This window comes from Budorcas taxicolor, chromosome 10, assembly GCF_023091745.1.
Source record: "Budorcas taxicolor isolate Tak-1 chromosome 10, Takin1.1, whole genome shotgun sequence".
Classification (NCBI taxonomy): domain Eukaryota; kingdom Metazoa; phylum Chordata; class Mammalia; order Artiodactyla; family Bovidae; genus Budorcas; species Budorcas taxicolor.
This window is the reverse complement of record NC_068919.1, coordinates 46,510,696-46,534,563: the sequence shown is the minus strand read 5'-3', so window position 1 is coordinate 46,534,563 and position 23,868 is coordinate 46,510,696. Positions and strand designations below refer to the sequence as shown.

General features: G+C 36.3%; 1 protein-coding gene across 1 annotated transcript in view; it reads right to left on the bottom strand.

Annotated features, from left to right (window-relative positions):
* The window catches only part of VPS13C (vacuolar protein sorting 13 homolog C), a 176,085-nt gene that overhangs the window by 50,409 nt on the left and 101,808 nt on the right, over positions 1-23,868 (bottom strand). Inside the window, exons 44-54 of the mRNA XM_052647403.1 lie at positions 21,318-21,421; positions 20,742-20,909; positions 18,992-19,296; positions 17,701-17,848; positions 15,158-15,308; positions 11,552-11,664; positions 7,196-7,365; positions 5,613-5,860; positions 4,383-4,612; positions 2,760-2,852; positions 78-443 (exon numbers count right to left, since the gene is read on the bottom strand). Of these exons, the coding sequence (XP_052503363.1) occupies positions 78-443; positions 2,760-2,852; positions 4,383-4,612; positions 5,613-5,860; positions 7,196-7,365; positions 11,552-11,664; positions 15,158-15,308; positions 17,701-17,848; positions 18,992-19,296; positions 20,742-20,909; positions 21,318-21,421 (2,096 nt within the window). The remainder of the gene's footprint in view (positions 1-77; positions 444-2,759; positions 2,853-4,382; positions 4,613-5,612; positions 5,861-7,195; positions 7,366-11,551; positions 11,665-15,157; positions 15,309-17,700; positions 17,849-18,991; positions 19,297-20,741; positions 20,910-21,317; positions 21,422-23,868) is intronic.

Sequence of the window (23,868 nt, the reverse complement as noted above, 5' to 3'; positions counted from 1 at the left end):
AAGCTCTCTTCTTAATTTACCAGTCGTACTTTTAAGAAGTTGCCTCTGCAGGAAGGTAAAAATTAATGTGGTCATACCTCTAATGTCATGTCAGCAGAAGCAGCCATTAGGGAAGTCCAATTTTTAATATTTCCTGAAAACTTAGACTCTGCCAATAATAAAGGTACAGTTCGATGCCCAAGGCCACATTCTAAGGTAACTTGAACTGACTGGACAACAACAGCACAATTTTCCTCTATCGACTGATTTTCAACGTCTCTGAAACTTTCTGTTAATTCTGTGCCCATGTCAACACCAAGAAACCAAGAGTTGCAATCACTAATAGATTTGATGTCCCAAAGATTTTCTGTTTCCTTAGATGTATCTTTGGATTCATCTTCTTTTGTCTTTGGGGACATAGCAGCCATTATTGTCATCACGGTATTAAGAATTATGGGTGAAATCTTTAAAAAAAGAAAGCAGAAAAAAAATTCAGAGTAAATTCTTTCCCAGATGAGAAGAATGAATACATAATACAAAAAAATTTAAGTGACTAATTAAAAATTTAAATATATCAACTTTATAACTAAGGAATACGAAAGAGAGCACACACAAAATCACAAATCCAGTCAAATGACCTCAAACCAGTGATTTCTGCTAAAGTTGTTCTAGAATTAAGTAACTAACATGCATGTCAACTGTCGAAACCTAAAGTTAAATCAATTAATTCAGAGGCAAATAGTGTTATGTGAAGAGAAAAATGCAGAAGGGTCACTGAATTTTTCAACCAACTGCATTAACTAAACCAAATTTTGTGAGCCTCACCAAGATACACACACATGGTTTTCACTGGTCTCACTGAAACAGGAAACCTGAGAATCACCATGGAACCCCTTTCACAAGAAGACATGAAAAGTCCACCTCCTACTACCTTTGGACAGTTTCTTTGCTCACCTCTTCATTTGAATCACTGTGCCTTAGTTCTTACGTCTTCCATGATGATGTCTTCCATGTCTGGTGAACACCATCTCAGCCCACCCTCCACATGATTTTTCTAAAACCCAAATCTGAACATGTCATTCCTATGCTTAATAAACTCTTCAACACCTCCCCCTCGCTTTCAGGATAAGATTAGATCTCTCTTTAAGTTAAGGACACAAACCTCTTTGTGACCTGATGCCTCATCAATTAGTTACCCATGACTTTCCAAAGTCTGAGCAATAAGTTAAGTGGATTCCTTCAATGTTCACTTCTTACAATCCTTATTTATTTAATATGCTAAAGAAATATGATTACATCACCAAAAGAAGGATCCAGTATGTAGTGCTTCCCAAACTTTTCTGTCAACCAAATCCTTTTTTGCCTTGCCTTGTTAATGTAACCTATAACTAGTGCTCTTAGTCCCAACTCCACTATACCATTCTCCCCAGACATATGGGATCACCCCTTCAAGACCTTAAAGGATTTTCAAACCTGCACCTTTATATATATATATATATATGTAAGTAAAATGATATACAAAGACATGGAAAAACAATCCCTCAGCATCTTAACCCAGTGTCTCAGACAAAGTGCATACAAATTCAAGTTTTCTCCCCACTCAACAGTATAAGTCTCAACAAAATACCACCTAAGACCAATTACGCTGAGAGAAAACTAAATTGTTATTTACATGGTAATTCAAATGATGTAATTTTGAACCTTGGTTTATTCACTATTTGCTATTTACCTAAATAATAAAGCTACTATCAGAATTGCTATTAACCACCTCAATTTTGTGTCCCTTAGACAGAAACAGATTTTAGAAAGTGTTCTGTACTTTCCATTTGTAATTGACCAAGAGGTCATACTTAGAGAATGTGAAAGGCATTGGAGAACAGATTGCTTTTTCAATACTTTAAATGTAAGAGATAAAAAATTCTAATACTTTATTTCTAGCATACATGTCATTAAAATATTTTATAGACATATAAAACATTTAATCACATAAATATTAAATTCAACCAAATAGCACCCCAAATAAAAGCCTAAAAATAACACTGTAAATAAAATAACAGCAACTTCATTTTTCCATCCTTCCCTTCTCTTTCCACTTCATCTCTGTTCTTCCCACCTAAACCCAATCTCCAACACACAAGCAAATATACTAGATAAAAATTATACTGACCATCTGTATACATTTAAAAGTATAGTTCACCCTGAACAACATGGATCTGAACCATGAGGGTCCACTTAAATATGCCAATTTTCAATAGTAAATACTATGGACTACACTATCTGCATCTGGTTCCATCTGCAGATTTAGAACCTCAGACATGGAAAATCTGAGGAACTGCATATACCGAGCCCTGACTATAAAGTCCAGTTCAGTTCAGTCACTCAGTCGTATTCGACTGTTTGCAATCCCATGGAGTGCAGCACGCCAGGCCTCCCTGTCCATCACCAACTCTGGGAGTTTATTCAAATTCATGTCCATTGAGTCAGTGATGCCATCCAACCATCTCATCCTCTGTCGTCCCCTTCTCCTCCCACCTTCAATCCTTCCCAACATCAGGGTCTTTGACTATAAAGTTAAGCACTCCTAATCCCCACATTGCTCAAGGGTCAACTGCAGTCTTTCAAAGAAAACAGAAACAAACATTTGCATTAAAGAAAAATGGATTAGGGGTATTTATTGATTACTAAATATGTGACTAGCATAGTGCTCTAAACATGAGACAAATCAAAATATAAGAAAAATAAAAACTGATTTTCACCCAAATAATATGATAGGCACTAACCTTAATTATAAATTCTTCAACTTTAATATCTATATTTTCTTTTCCTGATGTCTGTGTACATTTTTTCATAAATAGAGAACAGGGCTGTAAGACCTACAAACAGATAAATGAAATTTACTTAAAGGACATGTCTTACTTAATTTGAGATCTTTAACTATCACCTATTACTAAAAGCAAGAAGGCAAATTAAATTATCTGAAAACCTCTCATGAGGGCTCCTCCAAACTATGGCAAGTCTATGATCACAGTAAAGGACTTTCAGCAGTTGTGATGAATTCCTTTATGCCAAATTCTTAAGTAGTAATGCACATTTACTAGCAGAAGTCTAAAATACCTTTTAAATGAAAGTCATTCAGTCGTGTCTAACTCTTTGCAACCCCATGGACTGTAGCCACTAGGCTCCTCTGTCTATGGCATTCTCCAGGCTAGAATACTGGAGTGGGCAGCTGTTCCGTTCTCCAGGGGATCTTCCCAACCCAGGAATCGAACCTAGATGTCCTGCATTGCAGGCAGATTCTTTACCATATGAGCCACCAGGGAAGCCCAAAATATCTTTTAAATAATGCCCTGTGTAAAATATACTTTAAAAATATCTATAAAAATGAGCTAAGCAAGGTCTTACATTTGCAAAGAGGTAAATGAAAAAATGAAAAAGGTATTTCATTATAATTTTTATGATCACAAAATTACTTGAAATTGTTATTCTAAATAAATAGTTCTGTTAACATTTTTATTTAAAAAAGACTATATGGTAAGGTAGGTAAATGAACAGTTTCCCAATGATTAACAACAGGTCAGCCTTGAATTTCCTGTAATGTCCTTATTAGAACAGATTGCAAATCTTCAAATTCAATGATTTATTAAAACTATGAGGCCTATATTGTTAAATATCATTAAAGAAACAAAATACATCTGAACTGAATGAGGGAATTAATACTAAACAGCTTTCATTTTTAAAAAATTAGGATGAGCTTTAAATAGAAATGATTAATATAAACTTTCTGTGACATGTCAAGACGATTCCGCTTAAGAATGTTTCATGGTAATGTACAGATTAAGCTCAGCACTGTATTTCTTTACACAAGTCACTTTATCTATCAATTTTTTTGTAAACTTAAAATAACACTGCAAATAAGTCTCATTATATAATGATGCTCTTTAACATAAAATAATCAATTTAATATTAAAAACCCAATGGTGTGATAGTTAATTCATTTAACCAAAATCACATTTTTTGACAACAATGTGAAAGCACCATTGAAGTTAATTTGTAATAAAGAAAAACAATCTCTTTTGGGCATGTGACTCCACTGAATGTTTGGTTCATTCATCCATTCATTCATTCATTGGATATATAGTGGTGAATAAAAGCAACAGTTGAAAAGGAATATTGATTTGTATGTACTAAAATTCAAATACTGTTCAGCAAAAGATGGTATAATGAAAATTAGTCTGGAGGTAGTCTATAGTTCTGTCACTACAAACACGGGTAAATCATTTAACATCTTTGGAATTCAACATCTTTATCTGTATCATCTCAAGCTGGAGTAAATACAGAGCCCTCATATTCTAGGATTCTATGAATCAACCATTTTCAAGCTTAGGATATAAGGTCATTCTTACTGTGGTAATATTTTTTCCTCTCTTTTCTCTGAGAAAAGGGCAAGCAAGCACTTTAAGATCTCCCACAGAAGCTGTCATTATCTGTTCAAGTTTGGATGTTGATAGAAAGAAGTCACACTGGAATGAGGCTGTTAGAGCAGGAGCGTCAGCCTTTGTCAGGTTGGCAACAAAAACCACTTCTGGATCCGTGATCTTGGCATTTAAAATCATATTTGGTCTTAGAGAGTCATCTGAAGAAACATAAATGGGAACCATAAAAGTTCTAGTAAAGTAAATCTTGTCACGTGTGTATATGTTATCTGTAAGTTTCTAAATTGCTTCTAATATCCTGCTGTTAGGGATATGATGAAAGTAACAATATAAATAACTGATTGGTTAGGACTAACAATAAATAATTATTAACTAATGCTGATTATGTGGGATAATGCAATCTTGATCCCTGTTATAAGACTTTGACCTAACAGAAATAATCTTGTTTTGAAGTTCTTTTTGTCAGAATTAATGCGCATATGCAATGCATGTATATACATCTGAGTGTGCACTATGCTGCAAGAGCAGGGAAGGGAAAACAGGTGAGGGGAACATCAGGAAGAGGACAGGAGACCTGCTAAAAGCACACAGACCATTTTACTTCTTTACTTTGATTTTACCCTGACGTATATAGTCAGTGTCATAAATCTATAGTATAAATACATTACATGTATATATGAATACAGAGATACCATATGCCTACTGTTTAAGAAAGGCAAATGGAAAAATAAAATTCTGACCTTGCCAGTGAACAGCAGTTTTCCAATACTGCTCAAATGCACATTAGAGAGAAAAATGCATGACCTTAGACAATTACAATTTAACAGAGAAAAGAAATGTTAATGGCAGAGCTGGAACCAGAGCAGAGGCTTCTTGGCCCCTGATCCAATACACATTTCTATTCCTGTTGTTGTTTAGTCGCAAAGTTGTGTCTCTTTTTGACACGGCAGACTGTAGCCCGCCAGGCTTCTCTGTCCATACAATTTCCCAGGCAAAATACTGGAGTGGGTTACCATTTCCTTCTCTAAGGGTCTACCTCTCTCTCAAAAATTGACGCTTACTAAGGTTTTTCTTCTGAACATATTTAAATTGGAAAGAGTAATTTTACATTCTTAAACTCTCCATTTCTCTTTTTTCCTGTTTGCAATTCTGGTAAAATATAAGACAAGTTATCATCTGTGACAAGTAAATTCTGCTAACCTTTCTCCATCTTGATTTTTGCTAAGGCAGTCTGTCGCAGTGGAATCTGTGATTCTTTAGTCATATTTTCTGGACTCTGAGGTACAGCCTTGATAAAGAAATCTGCCACAGTCATCAGAAATTCCACACTGGCACATACATACAGCTTGTCAAGAACAGCATCAATATGACTTTCATTTTTGCCTTGTTGGTAACTTATGTCAATCATAGAACTGTTGTTCTCTTGACCATTCTTCTTATCAATCATTCTGAAAAAAATTTATGTACAGTCATTATTTTATTCCTGCTAAAACACTTAAAAAGATGAAAAATTTTCTAAGTATCTTCTAACAGCTTTTCTTTCACCTTTCAGTTTCCAACCTGTATAGAAAACAGATCAGTGTTAACTGCAGTCTAATTAGCTAATCAGCAATCAAGACAGGGTCTCCACAGCCAAGGTTCATGGCAATAAGTAATCATAAGAGCATTTTATAATTATAATGCAATACTAGAAAAACAAATCAATGACCACTGAAAGGAAGTTTGGCAATTAACAAAACACATTATTGTAGCCCCACAAAATTTAAAAGACAACCTCTTTATTTTATAAAATAAAACCTCCTTGAAGGAATTTATCACCAAAGACCATCCTATACAACTGATTCCCAAGTTAGTCCACGTAATTCAAATCTGGCAGTGTTCATCAAGGGTCTGCAATGACAGTTTCCACACAGCCTCAAGCATGCTGCAAAAAGCAGGCTATGAAACAGAAGCATGGACTTTATCACCCTTGCCTAGACTGCTATGCCAAGACACAAAGTTTGCAAACTAGAAAAGCTGGATGCATGAAAGCACTCTTCCCTCATTTATTCATCTCTTAGAAAGACAAAGGGCTCACAAAGGGCTCAAGCAGCAGAACAGTTTTTCTCCAAAAATAATAAAGAACAAAAATGTTATATATCTCATCATTTGTGAAAGGAATAAAAATATAATTAGGCCACTAAAGTTGCATATCTCTCACTTTGCAATAGGGTAATATGAATTACTCTTTCAAAAATGAGTTGATAAATGTGAAAATTAGGGATTCTATTTCTGCTAAAACTTTTTTAATCCTGTAGAGTCTTTTCTTTAAATTTAAGTATAGTTGATCTACTAAAACTTTTAAAGAAATTTTACAGAACTGTTTTAAAATATATATACAAAATAAATGAGACAAAAGAAAGATCCATAAATTGAAGGCTTTTTTGCAACAAGTTTCTGCCTACTGAAAACAATTTACCAAAATGTACCACTAGTGAACCACACACGTGGATTTCACTATTAAAATTCTTACATTTTCTTGGTTCCCACTTTTAAGACAATATTATTAAACTGCCCTTTAATTCAAACATAAAAGCAACTGAACCTGAAATTAACACTATTTCTTGAAGCACTTCAAACTGAAATATGACGAAAGACCTACGTTGATAATCCCAAGGAACAGAATCCCAAAAAGGATGATCGAAAGATCCCTTCTGACAATCTGAAGCCAAGCAATCAATGCCTGCTAACCATGCCAAGCGCATCAACCTTTTATATGTGCAGCAAATTGAGAAATGACAAACCTTGATGTTGCTCTCTCAATTCCTTCTCTGAGATCATCAAGAGTGCAGGTCTTAAGTTTAATACTGACATTCATTGAGCCATCCTTAAACATCTTCCCTGAAGAGGCCATAAGATGTAGCCTGAGTTCACCGAGCCGGAAACTATCATTATGAAATGCAAGTTTGGATTCCTGTGGTATATTTTTCAAGCAAAAGAATCAATTATCTTCAGCGTTATGTAATTACTTTTAAACATATTTCTTAACTCAGAGATTAAAAGCAAATTTTTGAAGTATGGATATTAAGACTGGAACAAAGAATAATATGCATGTTTGTGACTGTATATGCACATGCAAATAAATACCCAAGTGTGTGTGCTCATATTCAACAAGGGTTAATACATGAAATTTTCTGATATACAGTTCAATGCAAAAAGAAAATCAGGAAACTGTCAATCAATCACTCTAACTTATAATGTTTAATGAGCTCTTCTGTAAAACACTCGGTGATAGAAACTAAAGGCTTTATGAGAAAGGATAAAGCACAGTACTTGATCTTAGTAAGCTTATACTTTAATTGAAAAAATAAAACGGAAATTTATTACAAGGAACATCACAAGAAGATGCTATAATTTGTAAATTATTTAAAAATGATATATTGTCACTTATTTATTCATACTTACATCTTCCCATATTCCACAAAGAATATTAAGAGATTAGGTAAAGAATAAAAACAGCAAAAGCTCACAGGGTCAAAGAGATAATTGTGGGCTGGGAAAAATTCATGAAGAACATGAAAACTAACTTCAGAGATTGACTGGAATCAGGCAATGAGGGGTAGAAGGCATTCTAGATGGAGAAAGAACATGAGCAAACAATTCAAGATGCTCTGGGGGCACAAGGTACAGGCTGGCATCTTAGGCTTGAATATTTCAATAAAAGAAAAGTAGGGAAAGAAGTCTGGAAAGAAACGTGGAGGCCTAACTGTGGTCTCAAATCCTCAAGATTTAAACTTCAAGGAAAAACGACCTCAATATGTATTCCACCATAACATATAGCTCAAATTTCTGTGCTAAGACACTAAAAGAACAAAATCCAACGAACCAAGCAAAACACACACACACACACACACACACACACACAGAGAAAATCTTTGGGGAAGTAGGATTTTCAGTTTAGCAGTAATTGCTCACTACAGACCAGTGAGTGTATTGCTGTAAGGGTGCTGCTGATGGGCAATTCTTGGCACCATGGTTGTAACTGCCTATCTTCACTTACTCAAAAGAGTACAGTGCATGTAAATGGGTCAGAATGAAATTATTATTGGAAACTTGCAATGCCTTTAATTTATAAAAATACATTTAATTCACAAACTTGTGATTAGTAACTATTAATAGAAATAACCAATGACACATCTACTAATCACAATATAATAAGAGTTTCTGGTATGGTTACTGATGTAGACAATTTGGAGGCACTGAGTACATTAAGGCTGTATATTGTCACCCTGCTTATTTAACTTATATGCAGAGCACATCATGAGAAACGCTGGGCTGGAGGAAGCACAGGCTGGAATCAAGATTGCTGGGAGAAATATCAGTAACTTCAGATATGCAGATGATACCACCCTTATGGCAGAAAGTGAAGAAGAACTAAAGAGCCTCTTGATGAAAGTGAAAGAGGAGAGTGAAAAAGTTGGCTTAAAGCTCAACATTCAGAAAACGAAAATCATGGCATCTGGTCCCATCACTTCATGGCAAATAGATGGGGAAACAGTGGAAACAGTGGCTGACTTTATTTTTCTGGGCTCCAAAATCACTGCAGATGGTGATTGCAGCCATAAAATTAAAAGACGCTTACTCCTTGGAAGAAAATTTATGACGAACTTAACATATTAAAAAGCAGAGACGTTACTTTGCCAACAAAGGTCTGTCTAGTGAAGGCTGTGGTTTTTCCAGTGATCACGTATGGATGTGAGAGTTGGACTATAAAGAAAGCTGAGCACCGAAGAATTGATGCTTTTGAACTGTGGTGTTGGAGAAGACTCTTGAGAGTCCCTTGGACTGCAAGGAGATCCAACCAGTACATCCTAAAGGAAATCAGTCCTAAATATTCATTGGAAGGACTGATGTTGAAGCTGAAACTCCAATACTATGGCCACCTGATGCAAAGAGCTGACTCATTGGAAAGGACCCTGATGCTGGGAAAGATTGAGGGCAGGAGGAGAAGGGGACGACAGAGGATGAGACAGTTGGATGGCATCACCAACTTGATCAATACGGATTTGGGTAAACTCCGGGAGCTGGTGACGGACAGGGAGGCCTGGCGTGCTGTGGTTCATGGGGTCGCAAAGAGTCAGACACAACGGAACGACTGAACTGAACTAAAGTGAATGTTCTTTTTTAATAAGTTAAAATTCATATAATGTAACGCTGAACGTTTTCTAAGTAGAATGGGAATCTGTAAATGGCTACATGACATTGAGGAATCTGAACCTGTGCCAGTGTGTAAGTTGAATGACAACAAGCAAGGAAGCCACTGCAGTACTGTGTGAGCTAAGAAGCCTCAGATAATGCAGCAGCGAGAACTTCCGGGAAAGAACAGAAGTTCACTCAAACTGACAGCACTTGGTGTCCAAATGAATAAAGAATGTCAACAAAGAAGGAAGTAAAAGAAAACAACAAGACTGTAAGGCTGGGCAGCCAGCAGAATAATAGTACCGTAATCAAAATGAAGAATATATTTAATTGTTCATTTTGCATTACATCATTTCCTTATCTTTTATTAACATTAACATTAAACATTAGAAACTAAGGATGTCACCTCACAACAGTCAGAATGCCCATCATTAAAATATCTAGAAATAACAAACTGCTGGAGAGGGTATGGAGAAAAGGAAACCCTTCTGCACTGTTGGTGGGAATATAAACTGGTGCACCCACTATGGAAAATACTATGGAAGTTCCTTAGAAATTTAAAAATAGAGTTGCCACATGATCTAGCAATCACATGCCTAGGCACATAGCCAGACAGAAATACATTTGAAAAGATATAGGCACCTCTATATTCATACGGCACTATTCACAATAGCCAAGATAAGGAAACAACCATTGAATGGATAAAGAAGACATGGTACATATATACAATGGAATATGACTCAGCCATAAAAAGGATCAAACAATGCCTTCTGTAGCAACATGGATGGAATCAGAGATTATCATACTAAGTGAAGAAAGTCAGAAAGACAAATGCCATATAATATCACTTACATGTGGAATCTTAAAATGTGACACAAAGGAATGGATCTACAAAACAAAAACAGACTCATAGACGTAGAGAGCAGACTTGTAGCTGCCAAGGATTGGGAGTTTGGGAGGAGTAGATGCAAACTATTATACACAGGATGGATAAACAACAAGGTCCTACTGTCTATCACAGGGAACTATATTCAATATCTGCTGATACAGCATAATGCAAAAGAATATAAAAAATGAATATATATATGTATAACTGAATCACTATGCTATATAGCAGAAATGAATACAACATGGTAAATCAACTATACTTCGAAAAATTTTGAAAAAAAATAATTAATGTTGTCTATTGCACAAATGACAGATAATTGCTCAAGGTCCAAAAATAATAATATATGAATAGTGTATAACTCTTAGAAAACAATATAAAGCATAACAAAACATATACATGGACATAAACAATAGATATAATACTTACAATAAGTGATTATTATGGGTATTTATTACATGCATGAATATTATGATATTAATTAACTGATATAATAAAAAGCATTTGTTAGAAGACATTATATAAAAAAGCTTCTGAAAAAAATATCAATGACACATTATGTGGTTCAAATCATAATAGCACTAGACCTTGGTTCCTCAATTCACTCATCAGTATCCTTACCATATTATCTACTAAATAAAAAGTTTATTGAAGAAAAACATAATGAATGCTTATATATCATGTATAATCATAAATTTTAAAATAACCCTCTAAGGTTCCAAAGCCACTAAATTATTTTCCTTAAATAGTTGAATATGTACATATATATAACTATGTAATAAAACTGTACATATAGCTAATTATCCACATATAAAATATTTCTCCTAGAGCTAGGTCTAAATATTTTAGCACTGATATTACTTGGAAAAAAGTAAAAAGTTTTCCTAAGCCTAAAAAGATTAAAAACACTAAGTGCAAACAGAAAACAAGACCAATGCATACTCTGTAGACCAAACAGAATTTAACAGACATCAATCTTGAGAAGAAAAGTCACATCAAAAAAAATGATAATATTCTAAAATTGAATACCAAGAGCTAAGGACTTTCTCCTAAGATATAGACTTTAACTACATACCTGGCTGGTATCATTGTTATACAGTACAATAGAAAGAGATTCAAAGTGAAAGTCAAACTGGAGAGTGACACTCTGGTCCAAAGCAAGCTTTGAGTCTGTCACATCTTCTTGTTCTGATGGTTCAAACATAAATATGAAGATTAGTAAGCTTTTAAGTATGTATATGACTTTATACATATTTTGAAAGCTAGGATAATAATTTGTTATTCTAAATTTATATGATACTTTCAAGAATTATTTAAATCATGATGAAACAAGGAACAAAAATGGCAATATATTCCATAAATATTTAGTACAAAATGTACACAGACTATCTACATTAAAAATAAAAAGACGCCCTGGCAAAGACTAGTAAGACAACTTTTTTTAAAAAGCCCTACAAATGCAAGTCTACTTCATTGTAGTTTATAATTATTAAAGCATTTCACTTAACTGGTTACAGGCCGTTCCCAAGAGATTATGAAATTGGAGGCCGAGAAAAGTAAAATACTTTGTCCAAGAACAGACAGCTTGTCAGTAAAAGGTCCTCTGCTAGTGTAGTTCACGTCTCACTATCTTTAATTACCTATGTCATCCAATCCATTACCTTTGATAGAACAGAATATAACTCAAAAGCAGAGTTGAAGAGACCTCAGATATAATGTGGGACAGGGAGTCTCTGGTATTTTGAGGTGAAAGAGACTTCAAGAAGTAATGCAGTCTTACTCCTCATCTTTAGACAGAAACTTTTTAGACAAAGAATACATAATGCTTTCAATCCTGCTTACAAAGTGATTCTGCAGTCTCTTTTGGAGATGGATTCTATTCTTTTGGTCATTTATAGGAAAGTCTATTCTTACATGTTACTGCAAGAGCAAACACAGCATAACTCTAACTACATTAAGGCTTCTCCAAGGCGGAAAACGCCAGGCTTTTTCACTTTACCTTTCCCGAAAATAAGTTACATTCCCATCTTCATTATCTCTGTAGTTTTTCCATCAGAACTTTTTTTGTTTTCCCAAGTACCACAGTAACTATACAGCTTGAACCAGGGTCACAAACTGACCAGAGCTGAATATAGTGAGATTGTTAACCACATAAAGCTTGTCTGCCACAGTTTATTCATCCATATAGTACACAGTTCCTGTCTAACTACAGCAACAGCCTACTTATCTAGCATTTGTCTGCACGGCGGCATGAACTCAGCCTGGGGAGAGATGCAGCGAGGACTCACTAAATTCATATAGTGCTCACAAGTATCCTCAACCAAAAACCTTATTTTGCACACTGCTCTAGGCATTTGTTTATGACTTCAAAACACACCAGACCTAACTACAGGACAAGCACTGCTGGCTTAGTATACTTACTGGCAGCTTAATTGACTGCTGCCATAACTAACAGTCAATGGACTTTAGCATGATAAAAGCACAGCAGTCTGGGGTCCTTTATTAAATGGACAAGGAATACTCCATCTCACTTTAGCCATGAAAATACTAATTTATTCACAGTCTAAAATAAAACACGATATTCACATAACAAGTTTAAATGTTGAAAAACAGTAAAATTATAAAGTTATTCTATATACTTGGCCAAGAAAGGAAAAAGGAACCTTGTATGTTAGAAAAATTGTCTTTTAAAAATGGCTGAATTTAAAAGGTTCAGTGCCTTTGAAAGATAACAATTTTAATAATCTGGAAAATTCCCTATGTATCTGACTATATCACTCCCCAGTGAAGACAGATAAGCAAAGCTGTTACTGAACAAGAATACCTTTCTATTTCATGGACCAGTCATCTGAGTATGACACCAGTTCCTTTTCTCTCTTCATTATTTTGGGATCTTACTACGCTGCATCCCTACTTTGCTTTTTCTCTCAAAGTATACTACCTCAGTTCAGAGCAGTTCCTTGCAGTCACTCAGTCGTGTCCGACTCTTGCGACCCGATGAACCGCAGCACACCAGGCCTCCCTGTCCATCACCAACTCCCGGAGTCCACCCAAACCCATGTCCATCGAGTCGCTGATGCCATCCAACCATGTCATCCTCTGTCGTCCCGTGCCCTCGATCTTTCCCAGCATCAGGTGGCCGAAGTATTGGAGTTTCAGCTTCAACATCAGTCCTTCCAATGAACACCCAGGACTCATCTCCTTTAACATGGACTGGTTGGATCTCCTTGCAGTCCAAGGGACTCTCAAGAGTCTTCTCCAACACCACAGTTCAATAGCATCAATTCTTCTGCACTCAGCTTTCTTTATAGTCTAACCCTCACATCCATACATGATCACTGGAAAAAACATAGCTTTGACTAGACAGACCTTTGTTGACAAAGTAATGTGTCTGCTTTTTAACATGCTTTCTAGGTTGGTCATAACTTTCCTTCCAAGGAGTAAGCGTCTTGTAATTTCATGGCTGCAATCACCATCTGCAGTGATTCTGGAGCCCAAAAAATTAAAGTCAGCCACTGTTTCCACTGTTTCCCCATCAATTTGCCATGAAGTGATGGGACCAGATGCCATGATCTTCATTTTCTGAATGTTGAGCCTTAAGCCAACTTTTTCACTCTCCTCTTTCACATTCATCAAGAGGCTCTAGTTTTTCTTCACTTTCTGCCATAAGGGTGGTGTTATCTGCATATCTGATGTTATTGATATTTCTCCCAGCAATCTTGATTCCAGCCTGTGTTTCTTCCAGCCCAGTGTTTCTCACGATGTACTCTACATATAAGTTAAATAAGCAGGGTGACAATACACAGCCTTGACATACTCCTTTTCCTATTTGGAACCAGTCTGTTGTTCCATGTCTAGTTCTAACTGCTGCTTCCTGACCTGCATACAGGTTTCTCAAGAGGCAGGTCAGGTGGTCTGGTATTCCTATCTCTTTCAGAATTTTCCCCAATTTATTGTGATCCACACAGTCAAAGGCTTTGGCATAGTCAATAAAGCAGAAATAGATGTTTTTCTGGAACTCTCTTGCTTTTTCAATGATCCAGCGGATGTTGGCAATTTGATCTCTGGTTCCTCTGCCTTTTCGAAAATCAGCTTGAACATCATGGAGTTCATGGTTCACGTATTACTAAAGCCTGGCTTGGAGAATTTTGAGCATTACTTTACTAGTGTGTGAGATGAGTGCAATTAGGCAGTAGTTTTGAGCATTCTTTGGCATTGCCTTTCTTTGGGATTGGAATGAAACTGACCTTTTCTAGTCCTGTGGCCATTGCTGAGTTTTCCAAATTTGCTGACATACTGAGTGCAGCACTTTCACAGCATCAGCTTTTAGGATCTGAAGTAGCTCAACTGGAATTCCATCACCCCCACTAGCTTTGTTCATAGTGATACTACCTCAATGCCCCTTGAATTGGGCAAATTCAACTTTTACAAATAAAAGGCAAGCATGCATCATGCAGGCAACAAGAGGTGGGCCCTCCCTTTAGAGTAATGAGCCTACTTCCTTCCCCTGGGAGCTTCAAGACAGTCTCAGCCCCTTCTGATCTTCCACAGTAAATAATACAGCATTGGATCAGTTCACACCACATTACACTGGACAATTAAAAAACCGACTAAATATAAATATGGCATTAACATCTAATTCTTCTCAATAATCAAAGCAAAAATCTCCATCAATTTATACCTTTGAAGTGGTCAGGTCTGCTGGAAACGTCTTGTCTGACTCTCACAGCCTCCTGGGTAGACTGCATAGGGCTTGGCTGTGAAGAAGCTTCTCCAAGATTCTCTAGCAAAATTTTCATTAAAACTGTTAAGTCGTCTCTACTGAGAGCAACCTAGAAACCAACAATTTACTGTTAATATAAAACAATAAATGATGCAAAATATCTATGTCTTAACTTACGGTCTGTCAAATTAACTGTTCATCTAACTAAAAACAACAAGCGAGTTGGGACCATAAATAGCAGGATGAAAGTATTTCATCTTGTATAGTATTAGACATTACTCCTATGTGTAAACACATTTTTGCCTCCACTCACATCCAAGTCCCTGTTTCCGGTACGCCCCTCCTTCTGCCTTAACTGTTACTGTAACTCATTCTATTCTGGACCTGTGTTCCTCCCCCCTCTCCCTAGCTCCTCATCTCCATTCTGTTTCTATCTCTTCTCATCCAGTACTGGCGTCCTCCTCCACATTGTTTACTCTCCCCAAAACTCAAAATAGGAAGAATGCTGTTCAGTTTCCAGTCTCCATCAAGAAGGAGAAAGATGCGCTCCTGCAGTGTAGTCTTATTCTCAGTACATGCGTGTCTACATATACTTAAATCATTTAACCTATCAAGATGATGCCTCCTAGAACAGTAACAAATGCATCTGCACGGAACTGTTAAAAGCCAAAACACAGGCCAAGATGAACATCCTGCTAATCTCCAACCTTTATAAAAAGGGGATATGTGACAAAAAGAGGAAAAAAAAAAAAGCAAGAGATTTTGAGTCAAGTAGATATGTGTCAACTATACCACTCTCAAGCTGTGCTGTTGGCTAAGTTTCTTTCTTAATCTTTAAAATAGGAATAATATCATCTTCCTCATCAGTGGCTGCAGAACAACACGAAGCTGCTAGAATAAACAAAGATGCTACTGGTTGTGCATTTCCCCTACATATATTGTGGCTTCCCTGGTGGCTCAGAGGTAAAGAATTTGCCTGCCAATGCAGGAGATTCAGGTTCGATCCCTGGGTCAGGAAGACCCCCTGGAGAAGGAAATGGCAACCCAATCCAGTATTCTTGCCAGGGAAATCCCATGGACAGAGGAGCCAGATGGGCTACAATCCATAGCGTTGCAAGAGTCACACACGACTTAGCAACTAAATAACAGTGATAACCTACACCTAGCAATAGTGGTCTAAAAGGTCTTTTTGAAGTACCTAAAGCCAATCCAAACAGGCGCATTCACAGTACCTTTTCTTCTGAACACCACAGTACCCCATGCCCCTCAAATTGTGCCCCTATTACCAAGGACAACACCTGATTCCAAGCCTAAATGAAAGTGTGAGATGATAACCAGGGATTTCTTATTTGCTCCAAGTCCCAGTCCTTAGAAAACAGCTATCACTTTAACTCCCCAGAACTTGTTTCTATATTCATTCCCACTTGTGCTACCAACTGAGATATCAGAGCCTCCCAAAGAACAGCTAACTTCACCACCTCCTAGTATTTGAAAAGGATCCAGTGTTAGTTCTGGGATCTAATCTGAGCAAGGGAGAATTTAAGAGAACAGAATAGAAAAGTCAATACTCTCAATAAACACATGCTCCTCTTTATGTATTTATTGATACTGTGGACAGGGATCTCTCATTCCTACAACAAGCCTCAATTTTAACATCCTCACTAGTAGAACTCAGCTCCTTTGACCCTTCTTGCTTTATCTTAGAACTAACTCTGAAATAGTCACAGATATCAAAACCCACTACACTACCGAATTTTCACTCATCTTCCACACATTTTGTTTAGTCACTCCCTCTTTCCCTATCTCGTACTACTTGGCTTCAGCAGTTTCACACACAGGCACACAAGAATCCCAAGGTTCCTACACTTTGGTGACCATCTTTGACCAGTATCATCTCTTCCTGTGAGCCTACCTACAACCTGCTAACTACAATATTAAAAATACTCCTGTTTATATGCTTACCGACGAAACATACTCACCTACTGAAAATGTCTGCTTTTCTAATTAAAAGAGTGTTTCTATACAGTAAAAATACTATTTAAGATGCTTTGGATGTGGTAGCTAAATATCACTTTACAGGGACTTGCCTGGAGGTTCTATACTTAAGATTCTATACTTCCAATGCAGGGGGCACAGATTCAGTCCTTGGCTGGGGAACTAGAATCCCACATGCCATGTAGCATGGTCAAAAAAATTTTTTAATAAAATTTAAAATATCACTTTTCTTTTATAATTTACCTTAAAACTTGAACAGAATCTTCTAAAATTACTAATAATAATCTCAGTAGACTCCCTAGCTTTCAACCTCAGAGTTCTTGCTAGCTTCACCAAATATCCAACTAATAAGAAATAAAGAAAAGTGTGAAAAATTACGACACCTTCATTTTCAGTTAACAAAGCATTCCCTTTTAAACGTTTTATCACTTCTGATGTACACTAACTACACTGTGATCAATGATAAAAGTCTAGCTAGCGAGCAATTATTTTATACATAAACCTACCTGCATAGGTTTTAGTTTTCCTTTTATCTCCATTCCTGGAATTTGCACGTACCATGATGCTGCTAAATTTCGCTGTATGTATAAAAGCATGTTGACTGGTTTTAAAATTTCAATGTCATGTTGTGGTGGGTCAGCCTGCAAAATTGTTCTGAAAGATGATTAAGAATTTATTTTATATTTCTAAAATCTACATTTTAAAATGAAGACTATCATCATATGTGTACCAGTTTCCACACAGCATTTTCCAAACACTAAAGGCTGCTATTAGAATTCTTTTAGAACATGCTTCTTGTCACAAATCAATCAGAATAAGTTTATAAAGCAGAGCTACATAAAAAAAGCCCATGCAATGCTGATTCCAAAGAAACAAACTGCATGAGTATGACTACTGCACTATTTACTATCTTTCCCAAAGACTAATAATAGCTACTAACCAATGTTACACAAACAAATGTTACATCCTCTTAAAACATCTCTGAAGGACAAAGAAAGTGGTGCTGTACTAAGCCCTTAGGTTTATGCTATTAGTACTTCTCCAAACTCAAAAGGAAAAGCTCACCAAACCTAGAAGTTAAACAAGCATATTGTAATAGTCATTTCTAGCCTGCCAGCCAACAAATATTTGAACCACCAAATAATTCATTCTTGTCATCCAACAGAGCCAACACTTTCCCATTTTGATTTGATTATCCATTAGATATCTTACTGAGAATTCCTAAATGTGACATGCTTTGGAAATAAGAAATAAATCTTAAATTTTATTACATTTTTAAGAAGCCTTTGTCCATGTACAGCTATGGGCAAAGCAAATAAATAAATATCTAAATTAAGTATTAACCATAATCTTATAATAGGAAATTTTTATAGATTAAAAAAACACATCACAAATTTAGTAAGACAAAGTATATATTCTATGAGGTCCATCACTATCAACCACTAACCAAAAACCAATGGTCAAAGTTTCATCATTAGAAGAAATAAGGAATATGAACTAAGAATCACTAGAGTATTTTACCCTGGCAATGAGTCTATGAAAATTCTATTTCTAGTAAGTAATACATGGTTGGGGCTCCCCTGGTGGCTCAGTGGTAACGAACCCACCTAAAATGCAGGTAACTCCTGGGTAGGGAAGATTCCCTGGAGAAAGAAATGGCAACCCATTTCTTTCCCAGTATTCTTGCCTGGAAAATCCCATGAAGAGAGGAGCCTGGCGGGCATAGCCATGGGATGGAATAAGAGTCGGACACAACTTAGCAACTAAACAATATGTAATTGGATTATATATTTATACCTGGACAGCTTTAGCTGAGTGAGTTGGATGTCCATTTTATCAATGACGGGGGGTAGAGAATGATGTCCCCTAGAAACTACATTAAATCGGTTTTCAACTGTGATTAAACCCAGATCTGCTATAATAGCATTAGGTGATACTGAAGACTGAGGAATGATAATAACTGGTGCTTTCAAGTTGATATCCATCAAAAGGCGGAAACTCTTTTCAGCCAAGTCTTTCATGCTGGAGGCAGCTCTTTCTGCAGCCTGGGCCGTAGCTGAGCTCAAAGCTTCTTTGGCAGTTTGAAAATTGTTGAGGAAGTTCTGTGGGAAAATACAGGTATTTAGAGTTTCCCCAAAAACAGGGATTTATTTCTTAAAGGAAAAACTTTAAAAAAGAGAAGCTAAATAAAAGAGGTGATGTAAAGGAGATGTTATTTATGACTGTGTACATGAAATAAAGTTTAGAAAGATACACTCTGACATATTAACATGAACAAGAGTCCCTTCATTTTACGTATTTCAGAATTATTTATTTACAAATTTTGGTAGCAATTTTTGTGTGTGTGTGTGAAAATAACAATGTTTATTGAGGACTTGCTAAATGCTTTACATGTTTTTGTTTGTTTCATATTTTAAAATTTTATTTATTTAAATTAGAGGCTAATTACAATATTGTGGTGGTTTTTGCCATACATTGACATGAAACCTCCCTTTCACTCATTTAAAACCTCCCTTTTACTCATTTAAAACCTCCCTTTTACTCATGAATGTTGGCCATTTTAACCAAAATTTACATAAAAAGATGGAGAAGAAAGCTTTATGGCTCCCAAAGTAGCTTTGAATCTGTACCTCTAGGTCATAGGAATAAAGTCTATGAAACTAAAGTTTAGAAACTAAGGTTTTGCCTGGTTATTTCTGAAGATTATTTTCTTAAGTGTACTTCAACATGACTGTTTACAATCTTGCTATCACTAACAAGAGTTAAAAATTATTTATTTAGAGTAAGATACCATTCATCTCAATTTCAATTAAAAACAGAAAGACTTTTCCCAATAGAGAAAAGAACTGGAAGCGTATTCTTGATGCACATCCATTAATAACACAGATGGCTTATTTAGTTGTTTATTTAACTAACCCCCCTCCAAATAAATTACTTTTCAGAAAAATAAAACATGATGGTTTACATAGAAATGTGTGATTTGAAAGCTTTGATTAACAGTCCTGCTAAAAGAAAGGCACAGGCAAATTAAACTCTTCACTCCATGAAACTTACATGGAAATAAATAATTAAAAGAATTCTATGGCCTTGTTGATGATAATTATAATCAAAGCTGTCAGTTCCAGTATTAGCCCTTCCAATGCCTAATGATTTCCTTAAAGCATTCTTTTAGCTAAACATCTTTTAAGGGTATCTCTCAAAACAACTAAAACTGAAAAGCTGTAACTGAAACATCAGAAAGTATTTTCAAACTATGTAACTATGTTAAAGTTAAAGAATGATCCTTCATAGTTGGTTCAAACCAATGATAACCTGAAAAATCCCATGGATGGAGGAGCCTGGTAGGCTACAGCCCATGGGGTTGCAAAGGGTCAGACATGACTGAGCAACTTCACTTCACTTAATGATAACTGTAATAATTATTCAGCATTTGGGAGTTTATCACACAACCCTATTTAGTAAAGATTTTGACTAGCTAGATTCAGATACACAGGCAAAGATATTTCGGCTTCAATGAGAAACAAATATATTTTTAAAATAAACTTACCAAAAGAGACATGAAGAATTTATGAACATATACAATCTGAATACAACCCACTTTGAGACTAAGTTTGCCATCTACTTTAGACATATCAGCATAGGCCTTTCCTTCTGTGGCATCTGGATAAAGAGTCATTTCGAACCTAAAGACTTCATCTCCCAAAATAGAGACAGCCTAGAAGTATTAAATTAACTCATTATTACATCAAAAGAGTTGTATCACTGTATTACAAGGTTTCTTATTACAGAGTCCTTGACATATAAAGAAGCATCATTTGTATCCAAGCTTCAACAAAATGCCAGTTAAAAGCATTTAACTTGACAATAACATTTTCCTAAATCTATAAGAAAAAGGTTCATCAATGGAGATACCAATCACTTAATTGGTCAAAAATAACTTTAACACATCATCTAGTCTATATACAATGGGATAGCAGACAATGACCATATTCACGGCCAATTCCCAACAAACTGCCTGACACATGAAAGATACTACATATACAATGAACAAATGACTAAAGACATCTCCAGACACAGAAAAACAAAAATAAATTTCAATACTGAAACATATTTTTTAAATTACCTTTTTGTGAATGGATGTTAAGTCAACATTCGTAACAATGATATCCTTAAGTCTGGCAAACATGTCAGTCTGCTTTGGCCTCACAGAGACAGAGGCATCCATTCCTGGTGGGAAATACAACACTTTTAATCCAATCCAAATGAATGAATTCAGTGTTATTTAAATTCAATAATATACTACCGAGATAGAGAACAGATAAAACTGCTATTAGACATATGCAAAGTTACAACTTAGTTTTTAATAGCTTTTAAAAATTGTTTTGGCTGTGCCACGTGGCATGTTAGATCTCAGTTCCCCAGCCAGGGGTCAAAGCAGCTCTCCCTGCACTGGAAGCGCAGAAGCTTAACCACTGGACCACCAGGGAAGCTCCAAAGGTAACAACTGCTATGTATGAGATACCTAATAAATATTACAATATCTTTCAGTGCTACAAGCATCTCACCCGTAACATCTGTGGAAATTTTAAAACAAAAGTAACCAAATTTCAAAGACAGTTAATCACAAGTCTCCAAACACAAGTATCCTGGGCATTGCTGCTGCTACTAAGTCGCTTCAGTCGTGTCTGACTCTGTGCGACCCCAGAGACAGCAGCCCACCAGGCTCCCCAGTCCCTGGGATTCTCCAGGCAAGAACACTGGAGTGGGTTGCCATTTCCTTCTCCAATGCATGAAAGTGAAAAGTAAAAGTGAAGTCGCTCAGTCATGTCTGACTCTTTGCGACCCCATGGACTGCAGCCTACCCGACTCCTCCGTCCATGGGATTTTCCAGGCAAGAGTACTGGAGTGGGGCGCCATTGCCTTCTCCATCCTGGGCATTAGCATGAACAAAATCAGTCATTTAGGACAACACCTAACATATGTTGAACAGTTATTTTATAAACATTATATAATGAAAACTATTAATCTGAAAACTAAGAATAAATATAATTTGATGAATAAATACTATGCTTTCTACAACAAACTTTATCTTAAACACAATTTCTCTCCAAAAAATGCTTGTTGTTTTCATGATTTCTAAATGTATGATTTTTAAAAACACTTCTCAGAATGAATTGGAGAATGGCTACAGCTCAGCCCCAATAATGAACCTAGATCATTATTACGCTAATAAACAGATCCTTAGTAGTATTTGCTGAATGGAACTGATTTTTTAATCCCTGTTAACTGCTTATTATGTACATGACAGGCATCTTTCTTTATATATGCAAATGTGCAAACTTAATCCTCACAACAATCCCACGAATAATTATTATAACAATGTCCATTTTATAGAAGAGGAAACTCAGGCATGGAAACATGAATTAACTTGCTCAAGGTCAACCAGTAAGTTTTAGAGCCAAAATCAGAACCTTGACAGGCTGTTCCAGAATCCATGGTATAATCTGAACTCATCTTTCTATCAGGCTGATGATGAGTAAAGTTTATAAAATTTCTTTTAGAAACCTCTTTTACTGATATTATATACACACAAAAGGCAAGGGCAATAGGACAATGACATTTTCTTTACTCAGTGAGATGCGAAGCTATTCATTTCTCAGTTTAAAATCATATTATTCTGAAAATGCAAACAGAACATGAGACTAAATCTTAGACTTATTCTGAAAAAAAATTTTTAAATATAAGAAATGTCTTATATCAGTCATGAATCATAACAAGTTTACTTCTAACATTTCAAAGCATATCTCTGAAAAGTTTGCAGGAGCCTTCAATATAAATAAACCCAAAGATGACTCATGATGATCTAAAGGGGTGGGATGGTGGTGGGGGGAGGTTCAAGAGGGAGGGGATATATGTATACATATGGCTCAGATCGTAAAGAATCTGCCTGCCAATGCAAGAGACCCAGGTTCAATCCCTGAGTCGGAAACTTCCTCTGGAGAAGGAAATGGCAACCCATTCCAGTATTCTTGCCTGGGAAATCCCATGGACACAAGAGCCTGGCAGGCTACAGTCCAGGGGGTGGCAAAGAGTCTGATGTAACTAAGCAACTAACACACTCACTTTTTCCAGCTCATTCACTTTTTTTTTTTTTTAATGACTGTGCTGGGTCTTCACTGCCGCATTCAGGCTTTTTTCTAGTTGCGTTGACCAGGGGCTACTCTTCTTTGCAATGCTAGGGCTTCCTTCTCATTGTAGTAGCTTCTCTTGTTGCACAGCACGGGCTCTGGAGTGCACAGGCTTTAGCAGTTCTGGTGCAAGGGCTCAGTAGTTGTGGTTCCCGGGCTCCAGAGTACAGGCTCAATAGTTGTAGTGCATGGCTTAGTTGCTCCACAGCCTGTGGTATCTTCCTGGAACAGGGGTTGAACCCCTGTCTCTTGCACTAGCAGGCTAATTCTTTACCACTGAGTCACCAGGGAAGCCTACTGATTCACTTTTTTGTACAGCAGAAACTAACACAACATTGTAAAGCAACTATACTCCAATAAAATATTTTTAAAATAAATAAATAGGGCTTCCCTGGTGGTTCAGCAGGAAAGAATCTGCCTGCAATGCAGGATATGTGTGCAGGAAACACGGGTTTGATCCCTGGTTCGGGAAGATCCCCTAGAGAA